The sequence below is a fragment of the Anas acuta genome, chromosome 4, assembly GCF_963932015.1.
Source record: "Anas acuta chromosome 4, bAnaAcu1.1, whole genome shotgun sequence".
In the NCBI taxonomy this organism is placed as follows: domain Eukaryota; kingdom Metazoa; phylum Chordata; class Aves; order Anseriformes; family Anatidae; genus Anas; species Anas acuta.
In genome coordinates, this window is record NC_088982.1 from 2,902,915 (window position 1) to 2,930,194 (window position 27,280).

General features: G+C 54.3%; 1 protein-coding gene across 4 annotated transcripts; it reads left to right on the forward strand.

Moving 5' to 3' along the window:
* On the forward strand, nucleotides 1-26,730 carry LZTS3 (leucine zipper tumor suppressor family member 3). Of its 4 annotated transcripts, none has more exons than XM_068679546.1 (4): nucleotides 1-102; nucleotides 16,441-16,929; nucleotides 18,345-19,175; nucleotides 21,109-26,730. In XM_068679546.1, exons 2-4 carry the CDS (start codon nucleotides 16,480-16,482, stop codon nucleotides 21,820-21,822), a joined length of 1,995 nt encoding a protein of 664 aa, XP_068535647.1. In that variant the 5' UTR covers nucleotides 1-102; nucleotides 16,441-16,479; the 3' UTR covers nucleotides 21,823-26,730. The 4 variants fall into 4 exon arrangements, with proteins under 4 accessions (XP_068535647.1, XP_068535646.1, XP_068535648.1 ...); XM_068679545.1 differs by having other exon boundaries at nucleotides 65-200; XM_068679547.1 differs by lacking the exon at nucleotides 1-102 and adding an exon at nucleotides 10,640-11,777 and having other exon boundaries at nucleotides 18,414-19,175.
* Nucleotides 26,731-27,280: the final 550 nt, after the last annotated feature.

Sequence of the window (27,280 nt, forward strand, 5' to 3'; positions counted from 1 at the left end):
CCGCTTTGACAGGGGGTGGGGTCGGGGCCGGCCGCCGTTTTTACCGCAAGAAAAGGGGGGGGGGGGGAGAGAAACGTGGCAGGCGACAGGCGACAAAATGAGGTGAGACCCCCCCCCCAACGACGGCCAGGCTGGGGACACCACCAGGGACCCCCCCCCGGCGCCGCCCGGCCGCTTCCCAGCCGGCATCCCCGCCACCAGTAAGGCTCAAGGGGGGGTTACTGGGATATACTGGGGTGGTGGATGGGGAAGGAGGGGGGGGGGTGCCCTGTTCGCCCCCCAAACCCCAGCCCAAGTGGTTCTTTGGGGGTAAAAATGGGGAGGGGGGAGGAAAGGGGGGTCAACCTAAATGGCTGTGATTTGGGGTTTTGGGGGTTTTTTGGGGGGCTGCGAGAGGGGTTGGGGGGGGGAAGAGAGGCTGGGGGGGGGCACAGCTGCCTGGATCTGGCCCCGCGGGGCCCGCTTGGGGATGACAGCACCCAAAAATAGAGCCTGAAATGGGCAAATTGTGTGGTTTTGGTGGTTTTTATTTATTTTTTTTTTTTTGGGGGGGGTGATTTGGGTACGAACCCGCTCGCCAGTGCCCGTCAGCATCATCGGGTCGGGCGTGTGTTGGGTGGGTGTGTGCCCCCCCCCTCTTCCCAACCCTTTGCTCCGAGACCACCCCCCCCCCCCCAAAATCCTTTATTTAGGGCTTCGTTTTGGGGTGATGGAGGGGAAGGGGGGGGTGGGGAGGGGGTGGGTTTGATGTTTGGGGGGGGGAATATGGGATGGATGGCTGGATGGCTGGATGGAGCAGTTGCTGGGAATTATGTCATCGGCCTCGGAGCTGGGTGGCTCCGAGCAGCAGCAGGGGGGGGGACGAGGCTGGGGGGGGCACCCACCTGCGACCTCACCCCAATGGGGGTGTTTGCAGACCCCCCCCACCCCAAAAATAAAGGGTTGCATCCCTGCCCTACAACCCGCTGCAGCGCCGAGCCCCATCCGGGTGCGCTTGTGGAAATAGGGGGGGGGGCGCAGAGACCCCTTTGCCAACCCCCCCCCAAGCTGCTGGGTGCAAATAGGGGGACCTGTGGCTGCTGGTGGCCCCCCCATAGGACGGCTGGTCCCCTGCTGTGGGGTCGGGATGCTCGGGAGCACACTGAGCATCCTTTCCCTGCAAGGGGGCAGCTGGGGAAAGGGGAGGGGGGATAAAACAGATAAAACCCGGATTGCTCAAGCAGCGGGGTTCCTACGGGGTGACACCGGCATTAAAATAGGGCGCAGGACCCCAGATAGGGTTTGGGGACCCTTCTGTCACCCGCTGCCCTCCCCGTGGTTTGTTTGTGTGCGGGCTGGAGCGGCCGCTAAATATAGCAGGAGCTCAGCCCGCCTGGGGAATTTATTTCCCTTACAAGCTCAGGAAAAGACCAGGCTGGAAGAAGTCGTGGGGACGCCGTGCTGCCATCCTCCCCGTGCCCCACGTGCTGGCTTTGCGGGGACGGAGGGGATGGGGGGAAATTTGGGGATCCAAAATTCCCCCCGCTGGCTCCAGGGGGCTCGGGTAGGGGGTTAAAAAGCATCACGAGGGCCACACGTGCTCCACGTGCAGGGATCCCCCCCCCGTCCTCGAGCTAATATTTGCTGGGTCACCGGGCTGGTGGCCTAAGGAGCAACCCCACGACCCCAAATCCCAAAAAGGGGAGAGGTTGGGAAGTGTTGGAGAGCCCGATGATGTCCCCGGGGGCTGCAGCCTCACCGTGGTGCGGGCATCTCCTGCCGACCTCCTGCCTCGCCAAAGGGCAGGTGGGGAGGGTGGTTTTCCCAAAAAAAAGCAGGCAGGAATCCGGATAAATCGGGTCGTGGAAAGTTTCTGGAGGGGGCCCTGTCCCGACGGGGAGGTTTCGGTGTGAAGGGGGTGCCCCTGGAGCTGCCTCGAGGCTGGGAAGCTGTAGGATCGCAGCAGGGAAATCCCAGCCCTGCCCAGGGCTCTCGGAGAGAATCCGGCAAAGAAAGGGTGAAAAAAAGAGGAGATTTCTTTTTTTCCCCTTTCTCGGCAGATCTTTCCCCATTAGTCATTCTTGTCACAGGAGCTGGCAAAACACGGTTATTATTTGAGGGATCTGAAAGGGAAATGGAGGCACGCGCCCAGGAACCGAGGTGTCCCGGCCCCGGGGGCTCCTCCGGGTCCCCCCATGGGGCTGGGGAGGTGGGAGAGGGGCCGGGAGCTCGGTTTTGGGGCCAGGTGGGTGCAGGAAAATAATTGCCCTTATAATAGGGAGCAAAGTGCCCCCCAGGACGCAGAAACCAGGTGGGACCGTGGCGATCCCTGCTGAAAATCACAACCGTGCGCCCCAAACCTTGCTGCTTTTATTGCAAAAAGCCTTTTTTTAGCAGCCGCTCTCTCCGTCCTTCTCCCACACGTGCATTGAGCTCCGCAGCAGCCACAAGGGCTGGCAATATTTTGGGTTCTTCTTTGGAAAAGAGTTTTTTTTTGGGGGGGAGGATAACGGGACAGCAGCTGGAGCCTCGCTGGGACACTTTGTGCCCACGGACCCGGGAAGGCTGGCGTGGAAATCACACCTCCAACCTGGGCGAAGAAAAAACCTCTCCCAATTTCCACCAGTTGGCAGTCCGGGGGAGATATTTAATGACCCGAGCTGGACTTTTTCCTCCCCACGGATCTCCCTGCTAGCTTTCTGACCTGTCTTTCCTGATGCCCTGTAGCATCCTGGATGGTTCCTGCACCTCTCCAGGTCCTCGCGGGTGTCCGGGAGCCCCTTTTTGCTTCGCAGGCAGGCTGGAAGCGAGCTGCTCGCCTTAAAAACACGCGCTGCTCCGCGCGCACACACACGGCCTCACCAATATTTATCAGCTGGAGCAACACACGGGCTCGGGAGTTGCCAAGTAACATAACAAGAGGCGCTTTTAAATAAATAGATGTGCGTCTGCGGGTGACGAATTAACCAAATCCGCTGGTATCTGGCCCAAAGACGTCTTTTCCTCTGGAAGCCCAGCGCCGGCAGCGATGGGGATGAGCTGAGCCAGGAGAAATGTGGTGCAAGGAATTGCAGGGGGACGGGGACAGGGACGTGTCTGGGGAGCGGTGGGGTCCAGCTCCTCCTATTTGCCATCAGCAGGGCCTGGAGGAGCGGGGATACCCCAAAAAGATGAGGGTGGGGGGCACTGTGGGATGGGAACGGCCCCAAAAGCAGGCACAGAGGCAGCTCTGCCCTCAGGTCCAGCAGCTGGGCTGGCTGCTGGCTCCTTGGGGTGGCTCAGAGGGGACAGGACGGAAGGGAGAGGACGAAACCATCCCTAAAAAAACATCGGGAAGACTTCTGTCTTCCAGCAGAGCCCGGGCAAACTCATCTCACCTATGGCCAACCCCTGCTACTGCTCCCCAGGGACACCCAGGGCTTTTTTTTTCCCCCTTTTCACCCTCTCCGGAGCCTGAAGAAGCTCTTCAATAACCATTTAAATAAAAATTAATAAAATAAAATAAAACCCCAGCACCTCATGCACCCCCCAGCACCGTGTCCCTGCCTCCACCACCCTCTGCCTCTTCCCCTTTCACTTCCAGGACGCCTTTTCCCCAGCTTTTTCACAGCTTTCTGCCGCCACGCCAAGCTTTCCTAATAACTCCTGACACCTAACTTGGTTCCGATCGATCTCGTGGGCTAATTAACTGGTGGCAGCAATCGGCATTAATTCCCCAGGTCCTTCTCCTTGGGCTTCTGCTTGGGCAGGGACCCTGCAGGGGTGCAGCAGGTAGGAAGGGGCAGCCCCGGCACGATTCCCTTGCAAAATTCACTGCCAGGAGCTGCCAGGAGTGATTGGGGGGTCTTTGAGACCCTTTGACCCTGCCCGTGCTGCTGAAAGCTCAGATTTGGGGCCATAATCGTAACACGATTCCTCTCCGAGGGTTTGCATGGTAGGGCAGAATGAAATTCCCTCCTTTCCCCGTAAGAACCTCATCCCAAGAGGCATTCAGTGCCACCTTTGAACCCATTCAAACCCTATTAAGCCTTTCTAATGCAAGAAGGAGAAAAAAGGCAGAGACAAAAGGCTGTTCTGGAGGAGGGGAGGGAAGGAAGGGGCTCCCCAAATGAACCTCTCTTCCTTTAACCCCTGGCCCTGGTTTGGTGCAGATTGGGTTAGGAACACGGGGAGCCAGGTGCCGGAGAGGGGACGTCTCGTGGTGGGAATCAATGGGCAGGATGGGACGGGGTCAGTTCCAACTCTGCAAGTTGTGGGGAGCTCCTCCAGGGCTTTCAATCCCTGATTTAAAATGATTTATTTCACTTTAGCAAAATATTAGGGGCTATTCATATTTTTGTTGTTATAGTTCTGATATTATGCACAGGTGAACCTCTGGATCACGATCATTTGTTTTTCTTTCATATCCTTCTCCTCTCTTTTTACTTTGCTAAGACGTGGCAGGGGCACTTGGTGTTTTGGGGACGAACAGCAGGGAAATTCAGCACGAAGAATAAGTGGGGAAGGATATAAGAACAGGGCCTGTCGGACAGCCTGTGAGATATTCCCCGAATACTCTACCAAATGTGACCTCTGTGCATTTGGCACTGGCTCTTGAGGGATTTCCATCCCATGACCTTGTCAAGCATCCCCTCAGACCCTGGTACCCGCTGAGCATCAGCTGCATCCCATGGCAGGGAGTTCCCCAGGCTACCACAGCACGGGAAGGGTTTTCTTCCCTTTTTTTCCCTCTGATTTCTTCCTTTACCTGGCTCCTGATGGGTTTTGGCTGCGGGCTTCTCCTTCCCACCCCGAAAAGGAGGCAGGGATGGACTTCTGCCTGTCCTCCTCCCGACTGCGAGCCGTCTGAAGTGGTGCCCCAGAGCCAGCAGCGCTCTTGTAAAGCCTCCCCGAGTGATTTGTCAGCGCGGATTCAGTTAAAAACCTACAGAGGAAAGCTGCTGAAAGTACAGCTGGGGTTTGCTCCCGCTGGCAGCAGCACAGGTGAGACGAGCGGCGTGGGATTGCTGTCGTCTGCTCACAGCCCAGACAAATTAATAGGGGATGGATTCCACCCTGAATATAGGATGTGCGAGCTCCTGACACGTGCCAGACTCCTCTGGAGCGTGTTTTGTAGGAATTTCCCATCTTATATTCACGTCTGAGGCATCACAATAAAAGCTGAGGCATGAATGCCTTGGGAGGAGGGCGATATATGACCAGTGCTCGGGGTCTGGGGCATCATTTCCCACTTTCTCCCTTGTTCGATGATCCCCCGGGGGCAACCAGCAGCCCGTGGTGGGACATCCCAAGGGCTGTTTGCTTTCAGGGTTATCTGCAGGATTAATTCACCCCCGCCCTCCTGAAGCCAGCCAAAGCATTTTCTCGGGGCTGTAACTAAATGAGCGAGCAAAGAGAAAAAGAAACGTGAGCAGGGACAGGGCACGAGGGCAGGGCAGGCTGGTTTTTCTCCCTGTAGGTGCAGGAACGGGGCCGTCGCCCAGGTCTCTGCGTCTTCCAGGTGGCAAATTGCAGAATTGGAAGGGAGCATCCCCAGCCTAGGAGCACAGGGTGGATTTGTCTCCATCTGAGGATGGGGTTGGGAACAACCCGGGATTAGAGGGATGCACCGTGATGCTGGAGGAGCCTCTTTGGGGAGATTCGTGTAAAATTTGTTGTGTTTGCAGCCGACCTGCTGGTACTTTCTGGTACTCTCGGTGCGTTTCTGAGCAAATGAAAAATGGGGAGGAAACCAGAGCTGGCCTGTGCCTCACTTGTTCCTCCTTCCCTGTCCCAAAACTTGCTGCCTTGTCCTTCATGCTGCCGGCCCCAGCAAGGGGTAGCCCTGTCCTGTGCCGTTCCTGGCTGCTTCGCACCCAACTGCTGCACGAGCAAGAGACAGAGCATGAAAAGGCCTCCATCAAACCAAGCCATTTGCAACCTCTGTAGCTCTTTCAAAGCCCCGTTTTCCTTTTGCAGCGGACGTGGAGGGAAGGGAGAAGTGTTCAAAGCCCGGAGCCGGTTCTGAAGTCCAAAGCCGGGCAAGCAAAAGGGTTTGTTTAATGAGACAGAGAGCTCAGCAACCCACGAGAGCAACACCTCCCTGCAAATCAGGTCATTTACTTAGCGAGCGAAAAATGGCTTCCCGAGGTCTGCAGCACAGAGGTGGAAATCAAAGAGCATTTGAAGGACTGAAAACCAGGCCCTGGCTTCGCCTCCCATCCCGCCAGGTCCCCAGCAGCCTGGCAGGCGCCGAGGGAGGTGGCTAAAGCATTTCACCACCCCGTTCACGAGGACGACACTCCTCACGCAGCGCTTCAAAGCCTCAGAGCTTCTCTTTTCATGGGGACTCGGGTCAGGTGCCAGACGAAACTCCAAATTCTTTCCCAGATGGTTTAAAAAAAAAAAAAAAGAACCCATATAGCTGTGTCTAGCTCTACAGCCAATGTATATGAAGTGATAAAACCCCTGGCACATATCTTGTGCGAGCTAATTATAGGATTTGGAAGCTAATGTGATAATATTTTCTGTAGACGTGTGGTGCAGATGTAATTACTTCTCCGGAGATGCCAACCACAGATGACGCAAGATGCCCTTATGTAATCTGCTGTTATTATGCAGTTATGGAAATCTTCCCTCTCTGGCCCGTCCCCTGCTTTCTCCTCAACACCTTCTTTTTTTTTTTTTTTCACCTAAAAGTCGCTATGGATTATCCAGCAGGCAAGGGGTGAGGTCAATAGGGCAAGCAGTCAGCAAAAAAAGGGCATTTGGATAGAAAGCCGGCTCCTGGTGTCCCTACGCCTGTTGGGGAAGGAGCAGAAGGAGCTGGTGGCTCTGTGCCAGCCGTGCTGGCTCCATTGGGGCTGGGAGAAGCTCCCCGACCACCTGCCCGCCTGGAAGGGCTCACGTCAAAGCCAGGTCTCCCCCAGCCCTGGCATCTCCCGTGGTTTGGACGTCAGCAGACACAGGGCCACCATCTGCTCCACCAGCATGCCGTGGAGGAGCACCAGTGGAGAGGAGCCTGCCAGAGCCTCCCTGGGGTGGCAGCAGCCCCAGGAACCCACAGGGATGCCAAGGTTGTGATCGAAGGTGGCTCGAAGGTCTCCCAGGTGGCCCACAAAGTCACTTCGGACGGGGCAGAAGCGCTGCATGACCGCAGGTCTCCAGCCAAAAATGCTTTCGGATTGGAGTGACAGGACCACACGTCTCCAGCCAAAAATGCTTTCAGAGCGGAGTGATTTTTGCCTGTGCTTTTGTGTTTTTTGTTTTTTTTTTTCATGCTTTATTTCTTCAAAACGCCTCCGTCCCACCGCCTTTCTCCTGTGGCAGCAGGGACACAGGTGCCTCCAGGACACGGCCTTCCTCCACCACCAACACACCTCGAAGGGGAAGCAGCCTCCTGAACCACCAGCAAACCCCACCTCGACTGCAAATATTCTGGAGGAAAGCTTGCTAAACATCCTGGAGGCAGGACACCGGGCACCCCGGCCCTTTTGGGGCCAAGAAATGGAGGCAGGGCAGGGCGCAGGGAGCCCAGACGGGGGAAATTGGCCATGGAGAGGCTTAAGGAAAAGAAATGAGAGCTGGGAGGGGAAACAAAACCACTGGTCCCCACTGGGGAAACTTGTTTCCAGTCACGGTCCGGTGCCAGCCACTGCAGGGGAATTTTTCTGTAGGGCAGGGAATAGCCACAGTGCTCTGAGGACAAAGAAGCCAGCCATGGGGAAGCTGGGTGGTGTTTGTTGTCATTTATTAACCACAAACTGACTCCTGCAGGGCCTTCAGTCACGGGTTTAGGTGGCATTTTAGCTCCTACTCGTCCTCCCTCAGCCAAATCCCTCTCTGTGGGCCTCAGGGCGGACACAGGGAGGCTTGGTGAGGTGACATGGCGCCCAGGCCCGGCCCCATGGCCCTGACAGGAGCTCCTTTCACCAGGACCTCTTGCTTCTCCTCCTGCCAAAGCCGAGCAGCCCCCAGTTCGTGTCCAGAGAGCTTGAGTAGGATGGGGATGAAGCAGCTGGACAAGGACAGAGTGGGTGGGCCAGGCACCATAAATACACGCAATTTGTACCTGGTGATGATTTTGCCCTAATCTCATTTGTGAGGCCAAAAAAGCCTTCCACACTGAGCCAGGGGGGCTGGACCGAATCCCCAAATCCCAACATGGACAGAAACAGCACGTTAGTGACCTTAGGTAGTGGAGATTTAGCAATTTATTTTGCTCCCATTAATTTTTACCAGGCCTGGCCTGCTGCTTTGGGACTGAGAACGGGCCTGGGCAGCCTCTAGGTTTGTTTCCTTTGTGTTGGATAACCACTCGAGGCTGGGTGCTTAAATAAGCTTCTCAGGCCTCCAAATTAGCTGGGAAAGCTGACAAAACCCCATTTTCTCCAGGCAGATTGACTACTGCCTGGCGGAGACCTTGTCACCATTGCCTCTCCTGGGCTGTCGTGGTTGCTCAGCCGAGGCGTGAAGGACAGCATTGCTTGCCTGCACACTTCTTTTCAGCCCCTAAGCTTAAGATGAGGATCTTGGCCAGCTTTTATGTTATTCGAGCATCCTGTGAGAGGATCAGGCTCTCCTTTCCCTACCAAAGATGTGTGTTTTTTGAAGGGCTGGTGAACAAAAAACCCCTCCGGTCTTTTCTTCCATGAGCTGCAGGGAGGAAGGTGGCCGTTTGATGTGCGTTTCTTCTGGCCTGCGAGCAGTTATGATGAGCAGCCACGGGATGGGGGTGCCATATGGCCAGGACAAGCTTTTGTGGAGCACCACGTGCTCCCCCCATGCGGCTCAGGCCTGACCTACATATACATAGCGTGGCCAAGCCACCACGCTGGAGCATCACGGCTTTCATCTCCCACAGCTGGAGACGCAGGAGCCTCCTCTGATTTACAGGAAAACCCAAACTACGCACCGAGCTGGGGCTTGCCAGCACTGCCGAAGGTTTTTCTGCTCCGTCTTGATCCAGCACAGCCCTCTCAGGAAGAGACAGCTTATACCAGCAGGGCTGCTTCGGGCAGGAGAGGAAACCTTCTCTCTGGATGACAGGCACCAGAGTCTTTTGGCTTGTTCACGTTGCCTCCAGCTGAGCGGGCAGATGTTGGCGTGGTTGGAGATGGAAAACATCCCCCTTGTAACAAATGGCATCCACCCAGCTCTGCAGTGACCCCCCACCAGTCCTCGGCGGTGGCTTGGAGAAGGCCCTCTCCCATCCACGCCTCTGTGTGGGTATGGGGGAGCCTTGCACGGCCTCAATTTATTCACCTGAAGGAGCAGGAACAAGTCCTCGCAGCGGGGCAGGTGATCTTGCAGGTGCAGACAGGGCTTTCGACGGTCTCTAGTAGTGCAAATAAACACTGGGCGTTCACAGGACATTGTTTGCCTGGGAATCCAGCCCAAGGGCTTTGGCCCAGGTTGAGCAGATTGCAGTAGTGGTGATTGTATCATTTTTTTATTTTTTTTTTACCATTAAGGCTGCACTTTCTGGCATGGCACAGCCTTATTCCCCTGCCAGTAACACTCTGCCCGCTTGGCTCCAATTCCTGTGGTCCCTGCAAGACACCCACAAAAATCGGATGAAGCAGCATCTCTCCAGAAACAAAGGGACGTCCTTGGATGCTCAACGCCCATGCAATAAATAGAGGGGAAGAGCTGCAAAGAAAGGCCACAGATTCAAGGAAGGCTTTCACCAAGGCACATCGAGGTGTCCACCAAGCTGCAGCCCGGCTGTAACCCACCCTGAGGACTGGAGTTACTGCACGAGATCTTCTTCCAGAGTGCAACCTGTTGGACATCAGCCTCTTACAAGTGCAGTCGGATGCCAGCTGAGGTGGGAAGCTGGATTTAAGCTGCAGTGATGCTGCTTGGAAAGCTCGGGAGGTCTCCAGCCCAGCCCCACAGCTGCAGCAGGGCTGTCATCATCCCTATACCCATTTGACCTTGACTTTGTCCACCAAGGCTTGAAGACACGAGCTGAAAGCGTGTGCCAGAGCCTGGAGAGCTTCATTTTCTGCTTCTCAAGGGTTTGAAAATTTGGAAATGAGTCTGATGGAGGAGACTCATCTTCCATTTCTGCCTTGCCACGTGCCCGAGCACATCAATGCTCTCTGCTGAGCCCAGGGGAAAAATCCTGGGTCAGTGACGTTCCTCCAGACCTTGCTGCTGCTGACGTTTTGCTCCCACTCTGGTCAGCAGAAAACCCTCAACCACTTCTGCAGCTGGGGACCTCGGAGTGCTTTGAGATCTTGAAATGAAATTACTCCAGAGGGAGTGAGGTCACCCCGCCGGGGAAGCTGCTCCGAGCGCACCGCTTGTGCGAGAAAAAGGAAAGCGAAAACAAAGGATCCGGGGAACAAAGCCTTGGGGTGGTGGTAGAGTTTTGTTTTTCTTTGCCTCGAGAGGAAGAAGGCATTGAAAAGAAAGGGGGGGAGCAGAACTTTTCTTTCTGAAAAGTGATTTTGATTGTTTTCAAGGGAAGGAGAGAGAGGGAAAGGAAAGGAAAGGAAAGGAAAGGAAAGGAAAGGAAAGGAAAGGAAAAGGAAAGGAAAGGAAAGGAAAGGAAAGGAAAGGAAAGGAAAGGAAAGGAAAGGAAAGGAAAGGAAGGAAAGGAAAGGAAAGGAAAGGAAAGGAAAGGAAAGGAAAAGGAAAGGAAAGGAAAGGAAAGGAAAGGAAAAGGAAAGGAAAAGGAAAGGAAAGGAAAGGAAAGGAAAGGAAAGGAAAGGAAAGGAAAGGAAAGGAAAGGAAAGGAAAGGAAAGGAAAAAGGGACAGAATTTACACAGAAATAATTCTCAAACAGGAGAATTTTTCTGCAGAAGAGAAAAAATGGCTAGGGATCCCCAGGGCTGCCTGTACTCTGTCCCTACGTCTCTTCCGAGGTGCACGCCGTGCATCCTGCCGCTGGGAGCCTCTTTTAGTGCTGCCTGAAGGAGTCTACACTTCTTGGGAATCCTTGGGAGTCAAAGGGTGAAATTAAGAGCTCGAGCCTCTGCAGGGATCTGTTCAGCCTAATTTGCTCCCCCATAGGCCTGCAGGGAGCTCGTGGGAATCGCGTGCCCCAAATGGGCTGAAAGCAGGCAGAATCCGCCAAAATCAGTGAGCGGTGGGCATTGGGAGTGCTTCGTGCCCCCTGCCACAGGGCTGCCCTTTCCATTGCCTCTGTGGGATGTGTGATGGGCTGCAGGATCACATCCCAGCATAAAGCTTTTCTAATTATTATTATTTTTAATTTGTGCGTGATTTTATTAGAGAGTTTGGGGAGAAAACGCAGCCTCTCTGGGTGCCAGACTCTGCCTCCCTCGTGCACTTCGGTGAGATTTAAAACCTGAATTAACCCAAATCTCAAAAAGCTGAGGCTGTTTCAACGCTCCCAGGCTGGAACCTCTCCCTGCGGTGGTCTCATTTCATCCACTCAGCAGGAAAGCATCAGCCCCAGGACGAGAAAGCCTCCGAAATCAGTCGGCAGAGCCAGCGGGCACCCCTCCAGAGCTCCCAGCAGCCGGCAGAACTGGGACCAGCGCCCTAAATGGTGCAGCTCATCCCTATTTGCACCCCGGGCACCTTTCCGTGGGAGTTGCTGAGGTGCTGGGAGAGCTGCGGGTCCCTCCCTCAGTGCCAGCCTCTCGCTGCAAAGACGGAAAGAAAGGAGTTAAGGCACGGCACGGGCTGCCGGAGGCCAATCAGGCAGAGCAAAGTGCGGTCGGGGTTGTTTACACCAGGTAGGATTTGGGAGTTTTGCCCGGGGCCCCGAGCAGGTGGATGATGGGCAGGGAGCCCGCAGCAGGACGGGGAGCGCAGGAGGACGGAGCCCCAGGCTCTCCAGGTAACCCCCAAAGGGTTTGGGGGGATTTTGCGGGGGTTTCTTTCCTTCTCTGTCCCCCTCTCGCAGCAGCTTGGGGTCTTTTGGGGCACTGGGACTGGCTGCAGGTGCTTTGTCCCCGAGCTGTGTTGGTGTGGGGTGGGAAATGGGGTTATTTTCTCCCCCTATAAACACCTCCCGGATCCAGCTGGCATCCACCAGCACCAGCACCTCTCTCCCCGTAATTTAAAGGATACCAGCGGCCCCAAATCCCAAAGATTTGGGGTACGAGCAGGAAGCACGGCGGGGAAACGGGCACGTCCTGCGGGCAGGAATTGCTCCGCGCCCTTGAAATTCCTGCGGGTGAGTTAATTATAAATCACGGCGTGGGCAATGGGATCCAGGTGGCACGGGGCTGGTTCGCAGCCTTTCCTCGTGGTCCTTTTCCCCCCTAAATCATACTCAGGACACCACAAGGAGCCCAGCCGAGGGGTGGTGGTGGCACGGGAATGCTCGGGGAGATGCAGGGGGTGTCCCATTGGGGACAGCCACCCCATACCCGCTGTCCCTATAGGTTTGGCTGTGCCCTAGGGGCAGAGTAAAGCCCCTGGGTGCAAATGGGGCCAGCACAAGCAGCCCCGAGACAGCCCGGGGAGGAAAACTGATAGCGAGGGGGAAGGTGGAGCAGGCTGCACTGCTCGGGCTTTGTCGGGGCAGAACAATGGGGCCTTTATTGAGGAAGGGAGGTGGTGGGGTTGGCGTGCAGTGGTGACTGGTTGGTGTACGGGGTGCCTTGGGCAGCTGGGGGACAGGGAACTGGGATGTGGGACATGGGGTGAGACATTTTGGTACCCAAAGTGTCCCTTGGGTAGCTGGAGGGACAGGGAACTGGGATGTGGGACATGGGGTGGGACATTTTGGCACCAAAAGTGTCCCTTGGGTAGCTGGGGTGACAGGGAACTGGGACATGGGACAAGGGATGGGACATTTTGGTACCCAAAGTGTCCCTTGGACAGGGAACAGGGACACGGGATGGGACATTTGGGCACCTAACATGTCCCTTGAGCAGCTGGGGGACAGAGAACAGGGACAGGGAGTAGGACAGGGGACAGGACGCTTGGTACCCACCGTGTCCTCGCTGGTGGGACCTGTGGGGACATCCCGGGGGAGCGCTGCCACCCGCTCTGCCCTTCGGGTCCAGATGGGGATTTTGGGAGCCCCCACCCCGCCTGGGTCTTTTCATCTGGGCTCCTTTGTAGCAGGCTTATTATGTAAGGAGCTGATGAGGCCCCCTGTAATGAGAAAGTAGTTTCCCAGAATACAAAAGGCCGTAATTATCTCATTAGCAGGCGGAAAAGGGAAAGGAAATGCTTCTGAGCTGCTCGCTTTTATTTCCAGGGGGACTCCAGAAAGCTCAGCCCCCAAACACGGTGACCTGCCTGCCCCGACCCCGTGTCTGGGCAGGACGGGAAGGCAAAGCAGGGCCTCACAGCTCCTAAATTGCCCATCCCGGGGGGGCTGAGGGCTTTAAATTGGGGCCGGGAGCTCAGGGGATGCTGCGGGTCCCTGCGCAGACCCCTGGTGCTCCCAGCTGCCAGGATGAGGGGGATGCCGCCTTCCCTTCTCCCGAACCCAAAGGAATCCCAAACCAAATCCTATCCACGCCTCGAGCGGGGGAAAAGGGAGCTCGGCATCCTCAGGAAGGTGTTTTCCTGGCGTTGTCTGGCCTCTGGGCATGGAAAAAGCTTCTGCAAGCAGGTTTGAGTCCAGCAGGACCCTGTTCTCCTGCGGTGCTGGAAGAAAAACTGGCGGCCACCAAGGCAACGTGAGAAGGGCGAGGGAGAAAAAGGGGTGCAGAGATTGTAGGGGAGCAGAGGTGCCCCTGCCTCCTGCAGCCACACTTCTGGAGGTGCCCTCGGCCAGTTTGGGGTCTGGGAGAGGGCCCTGCCCGTGCCAGGGGGGAATGCAGTGGGTTTTGAGGTCCCTTCCAACCCAAAGCACCCCGTTTCTGTGCATTGATTCCCCCCCCGGCGTGGCACGGTGCCTAGGTATGTGTCCCGAAGGCTTTTTGTGACCAGAGTGTTAACAATTAACCCGCTGGGGCAGGAAGGGAGCCAGGCCTTCGTAACCGAGGCTGAGTTAACCATTCAGCTGCTTATCCACAGGCAAATTTTTCCTCTGGGTGGTAATTTTTTCCTACCGGGAGGCGTTCGCTGGCTCCCTTGGATAAAGCCAAGCGTGCCGGCGCGGGAGCTGCTCCCTGGATGGCTGCATTTACGGAAAAAGTCCCCAGAAAACCACGAAAAAAACTTGGTAAGAGGCAGCCACGGAGGGTTCACCCACTGCAGGCAAGGAAAAGGAAATCTCCCCCAAAATTTCCTGCGTTAGAGGGTGGCACGAGGAGGTGGTGCGAGGTGGAGAAGGTTGGGGAGCTGTGTGCCCCCTCCAGGCACGTGCTTTTCGCGCAGATGCCTACCAGGAAGGCTGCTCTGCCTCCAGCCAGGTGGAGACACAAAGAAAACCAACCCTTTTTCAGCTTTTGTGAGCGCACAAATGCTCGGAAATGGGAAATGAGATCAGCGTTTGTGCTGGAAGGGTTCCCTTCAACCTCCTTTGTGCCTGCAGAAAGTTCCCTTGCTTCGCTTCGGCTTTGGGGAACAGGGGGAAGGGCAGAGCTGGGCGAGGGCACAAGTGGCCCTGGTGCCTCCAACGCCTGCTGCAGGTGGGATGTGACACCGGGAAGGATAAAACACCTGCAAAGGGCAGAGGATGGTGGCGTGCTTCCAAATCCAGAGCTCCCTTTGGCTTTCCGTCCATCTGGGGCCTCTCCACAACTTCCACTTCTCGCCTCGGGGGTCTCTTCCATTCCCAGCTGCGCTCGGAGGGGATTTCTCTTTCCTTCTTCACCTAAAAAAGGGGGTTAAGGGGTGAAATGCTGGAAAAACCAAACCACTTTGCCTCCCTGCTCCGTGCCGAGGAGATCTGGGGCGCACAGAGCTAACCGGGTTAAGGGAACTCGGTTTCTGTTTCTCCCCAGGGGGCAGGTGAAAGTCAAACCTCTTTGCAAAGGAAAAAATAACAAAAAAAAAAAAACAGCTCAGGAGGCCACAGGAGACGGGCTCCAGCCCTGCCAAAAAGCAGACGCCGATGCTCCAGCTTTAATTTGCTCATGCAGCCTCAGAAGAGCTGTGTCCCCAGCCAAAAATGTGGTGTTACAGGTGCAGGGATATAAGGGCAAATATAAGGGCAGGGAGAACACCCCTGAGTGCCCAAGGGAGGAGAAATTGGGCACGGGGCCACCAGGAGACATGGATGGGGCTCGGGTTCCTCATCCAGAAGCCTTGTTGGTATTCCTCACCTCAGCCTCGCTCAAAACCCGATTTCACAGCTCACCTAAGGGATGAGGAGGGCAAAAACTGGCTAAGAACTGGGGCTGGCCAAAAGAAACTAAAGTGGGAGTTGCTGTTGCCCCCCTCCCAAAAAAAAAAAAAAACACACATCCCTTTTTGGCAAACGGAGCTGTGCTGCCAGGGATCTGTTGGCACTTCTGGAATCTCCTTGAAAACATATTTGAAATGCCTGTCCTTATGCTCAGCTTATCAGATCCTGGGTTTACAGTAAACACGAGCTAATAGCCAACGTTTTCAGACTATTTTCTTGGATGGTTTCCAGCTAAAAGGGGAAAGAAAAAAAAAATACATGCCAAAAATAAAAGGTCCATTTTCAGATTTTATCCCTGTGGCACAGCTTGGATCCCGCATCATGAGACCAGCCCTGGGATGCTCAGACCAGATTTGGGACAGGGCAGAGCTCTACAAGATCAGGGCACTGGAAAAGGGGAGTTTTTTTTTTAAAAAAAACCTGTTTTAACCTTTTTTTTTTTTAAAGAAAAACCTCATGAGATAACACATTGGAGGGGAAGAGGGCAGGGAAATCCCAGGGACACCTTCACCTCCTGCATGATCCCCACGCTCTGCTCCAGCTCAGCTCAATGCCGAGCAGCTTCCCCACAACTTTTTGTCTTATGGGATCATCCCACCCGTGCTGTTTTGGGAAAACCTATTGGTTTCTGTTGTATTTTTCTGTAACTTTCAGAATGGATTTCAAGAAGGGGCCTGATTTGTGTAGGAAGTGATGAATTGTACCTTGCCTCTGCACCGGTAGCTGTGGACCTTGACCACGGCCGTTGTTAATGAGTTCAGCCCGTTGTTAATGAGTTCAGCCCCAGTGCAACCACCGGTACTCGGGGAATTTCCCCCAAACACAGATGTTTCAGGGGTTCACCGCGCTTGGTCCCCTATAAAGCCAGGACTGAAGTCACAGGACTGGAGTTTGAGGCCGCGATGGAGCTGGGGAGAGCCCCCAGTCACGTGAGGACTGGTCCCAGTGGAAGAGGAAAGGAAATCTGTGGCTGGGACCAGGTGAAAACCAGGCATTATAACCACTGCCTGCACGTTACCCACTTCCCACATTCTAGTTTTGGCCAGTGCAAGGCACAGCCTAGTTAGAATAAAAGAATAAAACGCAGTAGGGGAATAAATCTTTGCAAGAAAGCTTAGAATGGCACCTGGAGGAGAATATTTTGTTTAAAAGGCAGCTGTGCAGCTCCACGGGGTGGAGAGAAATGGCAAATGTGTGGCACCTTTCACACCTTTACTAGCTCTTTACTTCTTTTTTTTTCCCCCAGTGCCACTGACCTGTGCCTCCGCCTCGCCGCTGCGCTGCCATGGCCACGCTAGAAGCGCTGCCCGTCCTCAGTGACCCGACGCACCCCAGCCCGGAGAATTTGCACAGTTTCTCTCCCCGGCCGTCCCAGCCCTTCTCACGAAGCACCATGGGCAGCGTGGGCAGCGGGGTGGCCAACGAGCAGGAGTTTGCCATGAAGAGCGTGGGGACCCGCACGCAGAGCAGCGGGCGGCCGGCGGAAAGCTCCCGCAACGGGTACCCCGGCCGGGAGCTCTCCAACCGCTACTCGGGCGAGGAGAAGGCGTACAAGTCGGAGAAGGTCTCCAACGCCCTCTACATCAACGGCGACCTGCGTAAGAGCGAGAAGGTGAAAGTGGACATCTGCGGGAACGTGGCCGCCAACAACGAGAAGAACTTGCCGCCTCCTCCCCAGTACCGAGAGCCCGGCAACCCACCAAAGATATTGCCAATCTCCGGCAAGCTGGAGCAGGTGAGAAGCTCCCCCCGGAGCAGCCGGGTGGACCTGGCACGTCTCGAAAAGCGTTGGTGAGGAAGGTCGGGCTGTGGTGTCAGCCTGACACACTGCAAGTCTTACCGTGAGGATATTTTAATGTTTATTGGCAGATAATATCATGGTTTCTTTCGTGGGGGATGGTAGCTCTTGAGGAAGGCAAGAGCATGGTGATGAGTCTTTCATGCTTCCAGCTCGTCTAAGTCTTTCAAAGCGATGCTTCCAGTTCATCTAAGGCTGCGTTGAAGTCATCCAACCTCCCCAAAATGCTGTGCCTACCTCTCCTGTTGGCAGGGAGAGAGCTGGAATTGGCTCTGGTTTTGGTAGGCCCAGCATCTGAGTCACGCTTTTATGTTTTGGGCCATTTATGGACAAAACATAAATGTTTCTGTCCATAAAAAACATTTTTATGTTTTTATGTTACAGCCCACTGCCACAAAAAGGTGTCACCCGAGAGAATTTTCAAGCCCCCAGTGCCCCCTGGTGAGGGGTGATCTGACAAGGTTGCAAACTACCCCCGTAAACGTTGTCAGCCACCCAAGCGCAGCCCTCACAGCTCGTATCAGCTTGGGGGAGCAAACACCCGGGCCTGGAGGAGCCCCAGAGCCCACCATGGTCGATGCACCCACTGCTCTGCTCCAGCAAACCCCATAATTTGTGCCCCGGGGAGGCTGCCAGCAGCCGTATTATTTCTGCAGCGTTTGGTGGCCCTGTCTCCTGGGCCATTAACCCGGTGGCCCCCGTAGTCCGTCTCGATTTTTGGTCTCCAGCCTTGCGTGTTGGCCAGGATTCATTCCCGCTGTTTCTCCTGGAAGGTGTTTTCAACAGATCTCTGCTAATACAAGGTTCATTTTCACCCCATGCCCACTCCCCCAGCTGGGGACGCTCAGTCCCCTATTGAGGTCAATTTTGTTTCGGTAGGCGCATTCATGGGGAGAGGAATGTGCAAGACTTCAGAGGTTTTAAAATCCCTTCTAAATCCTTTGCAGCCACAGCTGATTCTCCCCCAGCACTGTGTCTGGCTGCTGGAAACACCAAATTTGAAATAAAGAGCAGCCTCAGCGTGTTACTTGCCCGGCAATGGCTGTGGCCACAGCTCCCACCTATCCCTGTGCACACAGTATTCTAGGAAAAATCATGCAGATTTGGGGCACGTCAAGATTTATTTATTTTTTCCAAACTGGGGCAAGGGAAAATAAAGTGTTAACCTAGAAGTTAACTCACGGGTCCCCTGTGTTAAATCCCAAATAGCCCTGGGGGTATTAAGGCTGAGGAGTATGGAGTTGGCTGGAAATGGCTCAGCTCCACCAGCCCGGCCTGTGCTGATGTCTCTTTTGTGTGTCGTTACCGAAGTTCCTGCTGTCTTTGATGCGTGGTCCTTTTTCCTTTTGCAGAGCAATGAGCCCTTAGTTAGACCCTCAGCCTTTAAACCCGTAGTTCCTAAAAACTTCCATTCCATGCAGAACCTCTGCCCGCCGCAGAGCAACGGGGTGACAGAGAACAGAAAGAGCTTGAACCACGCCAACAGCAATAGCCCGTCCGCCCCCAAAAGTGGACTCGACAAGCCCGGCCTTAACAGGACTACAAACCAAGTGGGAGGCCTTTCGGATTCGGGCCGTAACTCGTTAACCAGCCTGCCCACCTACGGGACGGGCTACAGCCAGCACGTGGGCCCGATGAGCGCCTCGACCAGCCACATCAACCGCATCGGCACCACCTACGTGGACAAGACCATCGTGGGATACAACAGGATATCTACCTCAGACAGCGGGCGCTCGTCGAGCAAGAGCACCTCCTCGTTCAACAGACTGAACCATCTCAACGAAACGATGCCTTTCCACTCGCCTTCCACGGACGATATCATCCAAGACCTGGAAGACCGGCTGTGGGAGAAGGAGCAGGAGGTCCTGCAGATGAGGAGGAACTTGGACAAGAGCGAGGCGGCCATCTTCCAGGTGTTCGAGGAGAAGCAGAAGATCTGGGAGAGGGAGATGGAGGACCTGAGGCAAAACTACGCCAACAAACTGCAGCAGGTCTCCAAAAAGGCGCAGCGGGCTCAGCAGGCCTTGCAGCTGCAGATCTTCAAGCTGCAGCAGGAGAAAAAAAAACTCCAGGACGACATGGGGCAGCTCCTCCAACAGCGCGAGGAGCTGGAGAAGAAATTTGTGGCTTTCAAGAAGGAGCAGGCTGAGTTTCTCCCAAAGATTGAGGAGACCAAGTGGGAGGTAAGTGGACCTGGGAGAGGTTTTCTTGGAGGGCTCTGATGACCCAAAACACCTCCATTTGCCCCAAATGCACCCCACAGATAAAGGCTGTGGGTCGGTGGCCTACAGAAAACGTAACACTTCGGTCACCTCTACGTTTGTCTGAGGTCCAAACCTGTGGTTTTCAATTAAACTGAGTATTTTTGGTGTGTGCACATCCTGTGCTGGTTAATAATTAGGCTTCACGGCCAGGTCACTTCCACGTGGGACATCCCAACACAATTTCAGAGACTGCAGGTCTCTCCGTGCAGCTCTTTGTGCCTCTCCAAATTGGGTCTAAGCCTATTTTAATTAAATTCTTCTAACGTCTGCGTTTGGGCAAACCTTGAAACCGCTTTTCAAATATTTGATTTATTTTTTTTTTTCTTACTTAAGATATAAAGCAAGTGAGCTAAGAGTGATACCGATAGCCAAGTTTACCTCATGCTTTCCATTGTAACGCGCTGTTTTCAGTTGCTAATAAATTTATCTCCCTCAAAAGGCTGAAAGGCAAATTCCTCTTTCTAGGTCTCGCATATTTTTTTTTCTTCTGTTTCTATTTTTAGAACGTTTTTTTATCAAACTCTGTTTGTATAGCCAGTGCTAACATGTTGGTTTTTTTTCAGCTTGATCATGTGAAGAATTTTAATCCTTCCACAGACTGGCTAGAAACTTTAAATTTATTAAGACTGCACGGGCGAAAAGTAGCTCTCGAATCAAGAAGCCCCTATTCTGCTAATCCTGATGGAAAATCAATGAAACTGGGATTAATTAGGCTCTGAAACGTGCTATTTGCAGATGTTCGGCTGAGCTTATTAGAGGCTTGCTGTAAAATCTCTGCGAGTTGCCTCCCGGAGAAAGCGGGGTGCATTGCCCCTGTGTTGGCCAGCTGCTCTGCCCAGGTCTTTTTTGTGCCTTCCCACAAGTTGGGTCTGGAAAATTCCCTGATTTTGCACTGCTAAAACCACAAATGGGCTTTCGATTATTTATTATAAGGAGGCAGGATTCAGCTGGTGGATCAAGACCCCTAAAATCTGTAGACGCCTAAACTTGGCTGAGCTGCTCTGCAGGCTGTGTTGCCTAGATCTGCAAAACACACACACACAGACCTAAATTTAAGCGTTTTAATCTGACAATTGAGTCTTTCCCAAGCCGTTCTTCATCATGTGTTTCTCTGCCTTTTGGGAGAAGCCAGCCCGCGGAGAGCACTTTGAGTAAATCCACGGTTGGGCTTGTGCAGCTTTTCAGCTAGGCATTAACGACGTGGCTGTAATTACAGCCCAAGCAGCACGATGTCGTTCTGCATCTGCTGGCGGGGATGTGGGTGCTCATTTAGCTCCGGGAGCTCCAGGAGAGCCGGTGCTGGTGCTTGTAGGTACCCCTCCTGGCTCTTCAGCTGCTCGTGGTGGGCACTGGGCCATCCTGATTGCTGAGTTTCAAGGTTTTGCTCAACGTTATGCACTATGATGCGTTTTTAGAGTTCCCTTCCAACATCTCAGTCCACGTTTGGTGGACTAAGCAGAAGTAGGGGAGCGTCATAGCGAACTGTGCCACCTCCACAACGCATTTACACGCTGCAGCAAGGGTATTTCCATGGGGCATTTACGCAGGACTCCCATGGCTTGTGGTTAGGTGAGGATAATGAATGAAGGGAGAGAAACACCAGCACTCACCCCAGCTCTTTGGTTAGCTCCCTCTGGGAACGGCACCAGGTCCCCAAGAGCCAAATCTCCCCCACAAACATAGGGACAACCTCTAGGTCTTTGGTTTGGGTCCCAGTGAGGGCTGGAGCTTGGTATTGGAGCAGTTGCTGGCCGTCCTCTCTGCTACCTGAGCCTCTTGCCAAGACGAGGCCGGGCAGGGGGTGGGGGCTCCTCGCTGCTTTCCTCCTCCCTCACGGCTTCTCTCCCCGCAGGTGTGCCAGAAGGCAGGGGAGATCTCCCTGCTCAAGCAGCAGCTGAAGGATTCCCAGGCAGACGTCTCCCAGAAGCTGAACGAGATCGTGGGGCTGCGGACGCAGCTCAAGGAAGGCAAAAACTTCCTGCGGGAGAAAGAGGAGCAGATCCTCACCCTGAAGGACTCCTACAGCTCCAAGAGCGTCAACCTGGAGATCTGCGAGAGCGAGCTGCAGCGCAAGATGAGCGAGGTGCAGGTGCTGAGGGAAAAACTGAACCACTGTGAGATGGAGGTCTCCGGACTCAAGCGGACGCTTGCCAGCATGGGACCTCCGGCAGGGTCTTTCGGAGGGGAGCTGGCAGAGAAGCTGCGGGACCCCCTGGCCTGCGAGAGCGACGAAGCCAAGATGCAGAGGCAGAGCGAGGACAGCGTCGGCGCGCTGCGGAAGGAGGTGGAGAGGCTGCAGACGGAGCTGAAGCTGGAGCGGCAGCAGCGGGAGCAGCAGGTGCTGGACTTCGAGGAGGAGCGGCGCACGTGGCAGGAAGAGAAGGAGAAAGTCATCAAGTACCAGAAGCAGCTGCAGCTCAACTACGTGGAGATGTACCAGAAGAACCAGCTCCTGGAGCACAAGGTGAACGAGATGAACACGAAGGCCACCAGCCCCCCGCACACCGAGGAGAAAAAACCCTGGACTCCCTCCAGACTCGAGCGAATAGAGTCCACCGAGATCTGAGGTGGGACCGAGACGATGCCCAGGTTTTGTTATTTTATTATTTTTTTTTTAATTGCTGTGCATGTACTACCTACTCAAGCCAGTGATCTTCCGAAGGACAACGCGATACCGTCGGAGCGGCGTGAATCCGCCCACGCCGAGCTCCCTCACCCTTCCTCTGTTCTTCTGTGCTCTGTAGGTAAACTAACTGTGGATGTGCGTTGGTTTTCGATCGATAATGCGACATCTTTCATTTGGTTTGGGTTTTTTTGTTTGTTTTTTGTTTGTTTTTTTTTTTCCTAGTACAGCTGGTGAGGGTCAGTTGGCTCTTTTGTAATCTGCCGTGACTGTTACTTCGCTAGAGGCTGCCATCCCCTCTCCTGCAATTCACAAAATTGGTCGGTTGTTTTGGAGGGCTGCGTTTGGTTCCTTTGGTTTTCGAAGCATTTATATGCAGCAAAACAGTTCAAAGTGGCAGGTTGTTGTGTTGTTTTTTTTTTTTTATTTTATTTCAGGGCAATTTTAGCCACATTGGCTAACGGAGCAAAGCTCTTGGGCTCCTGAGCAAACTCACTGTTCTGCGTCAAGTATCTCGTCTAGACAATGGTCTTCGTGAAGTCAGGAGGAGACTGGCCCCTGATTTCAGTGAAACCAGACATCTCTCTGCCTGGTGACTCCCTCCTGCAGCCCATAGGAGGGCCTGTAGGAGATTAGGATGTCCTGAAGCACCAGGACAAGTCTGTCCTGGTAACAGAAGCCACCAAGGGATGGTCGCCCAGCAGGAGCTTCTGTCGACACATGCTGCGTTTTCATTTCCTTGTCTCTTCCTTCTGCATTTCCGCTTCACCTCCTGGGTCGTGACCAGCCCTGGGAGCAGAAAAACCCTCCCCCCTCTGCCTTGATCCCCCCTGTTCTTACCTATATCCAAGCTGGCTACAGCAAGAAGAAAAAAAAAACCTTGAAATCTTGAGATCTAAGCCAGTTCCCCTTCTCAAGAGCCCCCACAATCAGTGGAACGAGGTTTGGGGTAGCCTCCAACCCCGTGGGATGTTTATGCAAGCAGAAGCTTTAGCAGCTTGCCCAGCAATTTGTGCAAACCCATCCCCAAACGAGAGACGCTTCGGTGCATTCTCTCTGCCCAGGGTGTTGTTACACAAGGCGATGCTTCAGGTCGTGCAGGTGCTTGTATCCCGGCCGAAAAATAACCAAATCCTACGTGCACGCTCCCTGAAAACGATGCGGGCATCAAACACCAGCATTCAGCTTTAAAAGGGGGGGCGAAGCGGGCCTGGTTCTCCCTTGCACGGATGCTTTTTTAACAAAATGCTGCGCTGGGGGGATTTGTGCTGACTGGGCAGCAGCCAGGGGATCGGTGCAAGCGGGAATTTGGGCTCTTTGCCCTGGAAAGCAGCTAGAACAAAGCCAGAATTAGCATCTCGGGACGCTCTTCACCTTCCAAGTTCCCTTCTCTCTCCGCTCCCCATCACCAGGTCTGACCTGGGGGGGATCAGACAGCGCCTCGGGAAGGTCCAGGCTGGCCGAAGAGGCCGAGAAGGAGAAAGGAGATTCCAGTCGAGGTCAACAGACAATATTTCGGGGAGGAACTGCTGGTAGCTGGCGGGGATCCCTGGAGCTGCAGCAAATAAGAGATGTGGGAGGAGATCGGGGCATTTCCAGACCCTGGTGGAGGACACCTGGGTTCTCCCATGGCTTCTGCCTGTGCCTCGGGAGCTGAAGGAGGAAAATTGGTGCCAGCCAGCAGCAGACAGTGCCATGCCGAGGGCAGGGGTGGGATGGGCAAGCGAGGACCTGGCAGAAGGTTGCTGGAGTCGAACGGGGCAGGTCCTCAGCCCCCAGCCCAGCCCTGCTCTTTGCTTCAGCATTTCAGAGCCCAAAACCCGGGTCAGGGGTCTGAGAGGCACAGCTCTGGGCAGGCAGATCCCAGGGCTTCCTCCGCTCCACACAGCGAGCTTCTAGATGGGGCCAACTGCCCCCATAGGGTCGGGGTTGGGGATGTGGTGTCTCGTGCTGCTTTCTGTGCCTCTCTTCGGAGAAACCTGCGCTGTCTTCCAGCCCCGAGCAGCTGAGGGGGAGCTGTGCTTGTCAAGGGCTTTGCAGTCCCTGGGAAATTGGGAGGTGTTTTGTTCTGGATGCCTGTTGCGGGATGATTTTGAGGCCACCACACAAAAAGCACGCAGACCATCAGCAGCAAGAGCCCAGGCTACAAGATGGGCTTCTTTCACCCACCTCTGCCCCTCCTAGCTCTCCAAAAAGCCACAGGCAGGAGGAGCAGGGGCTCGCCTTCCCTCCTCACACACCCAGATCCCAGCAGCAGCAATCAGCCAAGCCCTGCAGTGCGTCAGGTTTTCTCTGACAGCTTTTTTTTCCCAGATCTTTTTCCTTTTTTTTTTTTTTCTTTTTTTGCAGTGGTGCCAGGAATGAGTGTGTCCTGATAGACCCAGCGAAACCTGCAGGCGTCGGGTTTGGCTGACTGCTGAACAGCCCAGGTGCCAGGCTGGCAATTTTTAATTCAGAGAATGGCCGAGGAGGCTCATGACTTGTCCTTCTGTGAGGTTAATAAAATCTTTCTGTCCCGTGAAACTCACCCGAGAGTTTGGGCTCGGCCACATCCCAGCTGTCCTCTCCACCTCCGCTCATCCTCTGCTCCTGGCTGAGATGTAATTCTGCAAGTTCTGCTGCTGCCCTCAAAGCCTCGCATGTGTTTAAGGCCAGATGTGCTGGGATCCACGGGGTTGGGGCCAGTACGACCCGAGACCTGTGGAAGAGAAAGCGGTGGGAAGACCTGGAGCCCGCGGGTAGGACCAACCCACCCCACTCCTGCCCTTCGCTGTGGCACTTTACAGCTCGCTCCAGCACGACCAAAGATCTCCGAAAGGCTCCGGGCTGCGTGCCTGGAGCTGCCTCCCTTCCTTTTCAGCAAGTTTCCCTGCTGGAGATCTGCTCCCCACATTGCCCGCATCCTTCCTGTCCCTCTGCATCAGCTCTCAAGCCTCTTGCTTCTTGTTGGAGGACACAGCTCCCGTGCCTCCTGGTCCCTGTGGGGCACCGAGGCGTTGGGATCGCATCCAGCTGGTTTCAAGCTTCCCAATAGGATGCAGCTGTCAGCAAAACCAGATCCGAGCCTCTGCACTTTCGGGATAAGCTTCTTCCTAGGTTCACCCAATGAAGGGGATCGCGTTGGATCTGGAGCAACCTCCGGCACGCAGGGTTGTGTGTTCGGGGCTCTCCTCCAGATCTGTTTTTTTCAGGCAGAAAGCCTCTGCTTTCTGTCACGAAGCAATAGGTTTTTCTAGCGAGATTTAAAAGGGACTTCCCAACTCCGATACCTGCAGGCAAGCCAACGTTCCTTCGAATACCTTCGTAACTCTGGCTCTGGGCTCTCCTCTTTCAGAAAGGGATGTGAGGCCAGCTTTGGCTCCAAATAACCACCAACGATTTGAGTTTGGTGGTGCCCATGTGTCCAGAGAGCCTGGAGGTGCCCATGTGCAGCATGCAGGCATTCTGTGTCCCCGGGACGTGTGCTCCATCCTCCTTTGGTGCCCATCCCGGGACTGCCACTGCCACCGGGTCCCCAGGGGTGCCTGAGCTCGCAAAGTCCCATTTGGTGACAGCCAGGCACCCACGGGAGACCGAGGAGCCCTCCTGGAGGAGAAGGTGCCCGTGGAGCCACGTGGGTGCCCTTCCAGTGGCCGAAGGGAACAAATGTGCCCAGAGGGAGCTCCACGCCCGGTGCCAAAATGCTGCACAACCCCAGACGCGTCTATGCAGTCTCTTTCCACGCAGTGGAGTCCCCGCAGAGCCCGGCCCAGGGCTAGGTCTCCTCCAAGGTGTCTTTGTTTGCACTCATTCGGACCTGGTAAATGCTGTGAGGTGAGAGGCAGCCCGTCCTGACCCTCTCTTGGCCTTCGCCTTGCACTGGGCAGGATGGTTGTGAGGGTTCCCTCATCCGAAATAAATGCACGTTGCTTCGTCACCCGTCTCCATGTCTCTTCTCCAGCCCATCCACCCCAAAACCCAGCTCCCTGATGGAGGGACAGCAGGTTGGGCCGGCTGGCGCCCCGAGCAAGCCCGTTGTCTGATCTCACCAGCAATAAAAGCCCCGCAGGGGAGCGGCCAGAGCTTCCCAGGCTCTGTGTGTTTGTAGGATATCCACATCAGACCCCTTCGTCCAACATTTTGGACCCGCCCGACTGTAAATTCGACCCCAGCCTCGTGCTTTCTCTCCTCTGTTCGTTTCTCGAAGCCTCGGTCTCTCTCTCTCTTCTCTCTCTGCTCTTACTGTGAATTCAAACCAGAAGTGTTCTGAACTCGACTCTGTTACTGTTCGTTCTGCGTTGACTGTTGCTGGTTCTCCGAACTGCGTTTAATGAGACTTTGGAAAAAAAAAGAAAAAAAAAAAAAGAAGAAAAAAATTATATATATATCTATATAAATATACTTTAAAAAAAATAAAAAAATAAAATATTTAAAAAAAAGAACTCCATAAGGTTGGGTGTGTCTCCTGTCCACCAGTCACTTTCAAACACTGTTGTCTCGACCTGGCCTCTGGTCGGTGTATTTAACAAAAAGAGGTGGAAAAATAAAGAGAGAAAATACAGCATTCTGGGATTTTTGTACAGCAAAGGTGTATCCATGTAGGGAATTCTTGTTAAAACTCTACCACATTTCACAATCTACTGCTAGTCTGTTGTATGTTTCCATGGGGTTATAAAGATGTGAAGAGCTACTGCCTTCGCGATTTTCTACGGTGAATATATCTATAGATATCTGTACAGAGGTATGTATATATATAAATAGATATGAAGATCTATATGTATACGTATCTCTCACTCTCCTCTCTCTATCTTGACTGTGAAGGATTTTTATTGGGCAAAATAAAACGGAGAAAGGCCCCTTTTAAAAACCCGACTGCGTGCTTGCCTGGTTGTGTTGCGTGAGGGTGGGAGAAGGAGGAAAATTACCGGGGATTTTGGGAGGGACGTGGGGAATGGTGCTGGAGATGGCCCCATGGGGGAATCCCACATCTCGGACACAGCAGCACTGCCATACGAGGTGATTCACAGCCTCCTCGCAGCCCTAACGGGGGCGCGGTGGGAACACTGATATAAAACACTGATATATGATATATGATATATGATATTTGGGATTCTGGGGCTAAAGGTGAGGGTAACGGTGATACTGCGTTCAGTTTTGGGCCCCTCGCTACAAGAAGGACATCGAGGTGCTTGAGCAGGTCCAGAGAAGGGCGACGAAGCTGGTGAGGGGCCTGGAGAGCAAGTCCTACGAGGAGCGGCTGAGGGAGCTGGGCTTGTTCAGCCTGGAGAAGAGGAGGCTCAGGGGCGACCTTATCGCTCTCTACAGATACCTTAAAGGAGGCTGTAGCGAGGTGGGGGTTGGCCTGTTCTCCCACGTGCCTGGTGACAGGACGAGGGGGAATGGGCTAAAGTTACGCCAGGGG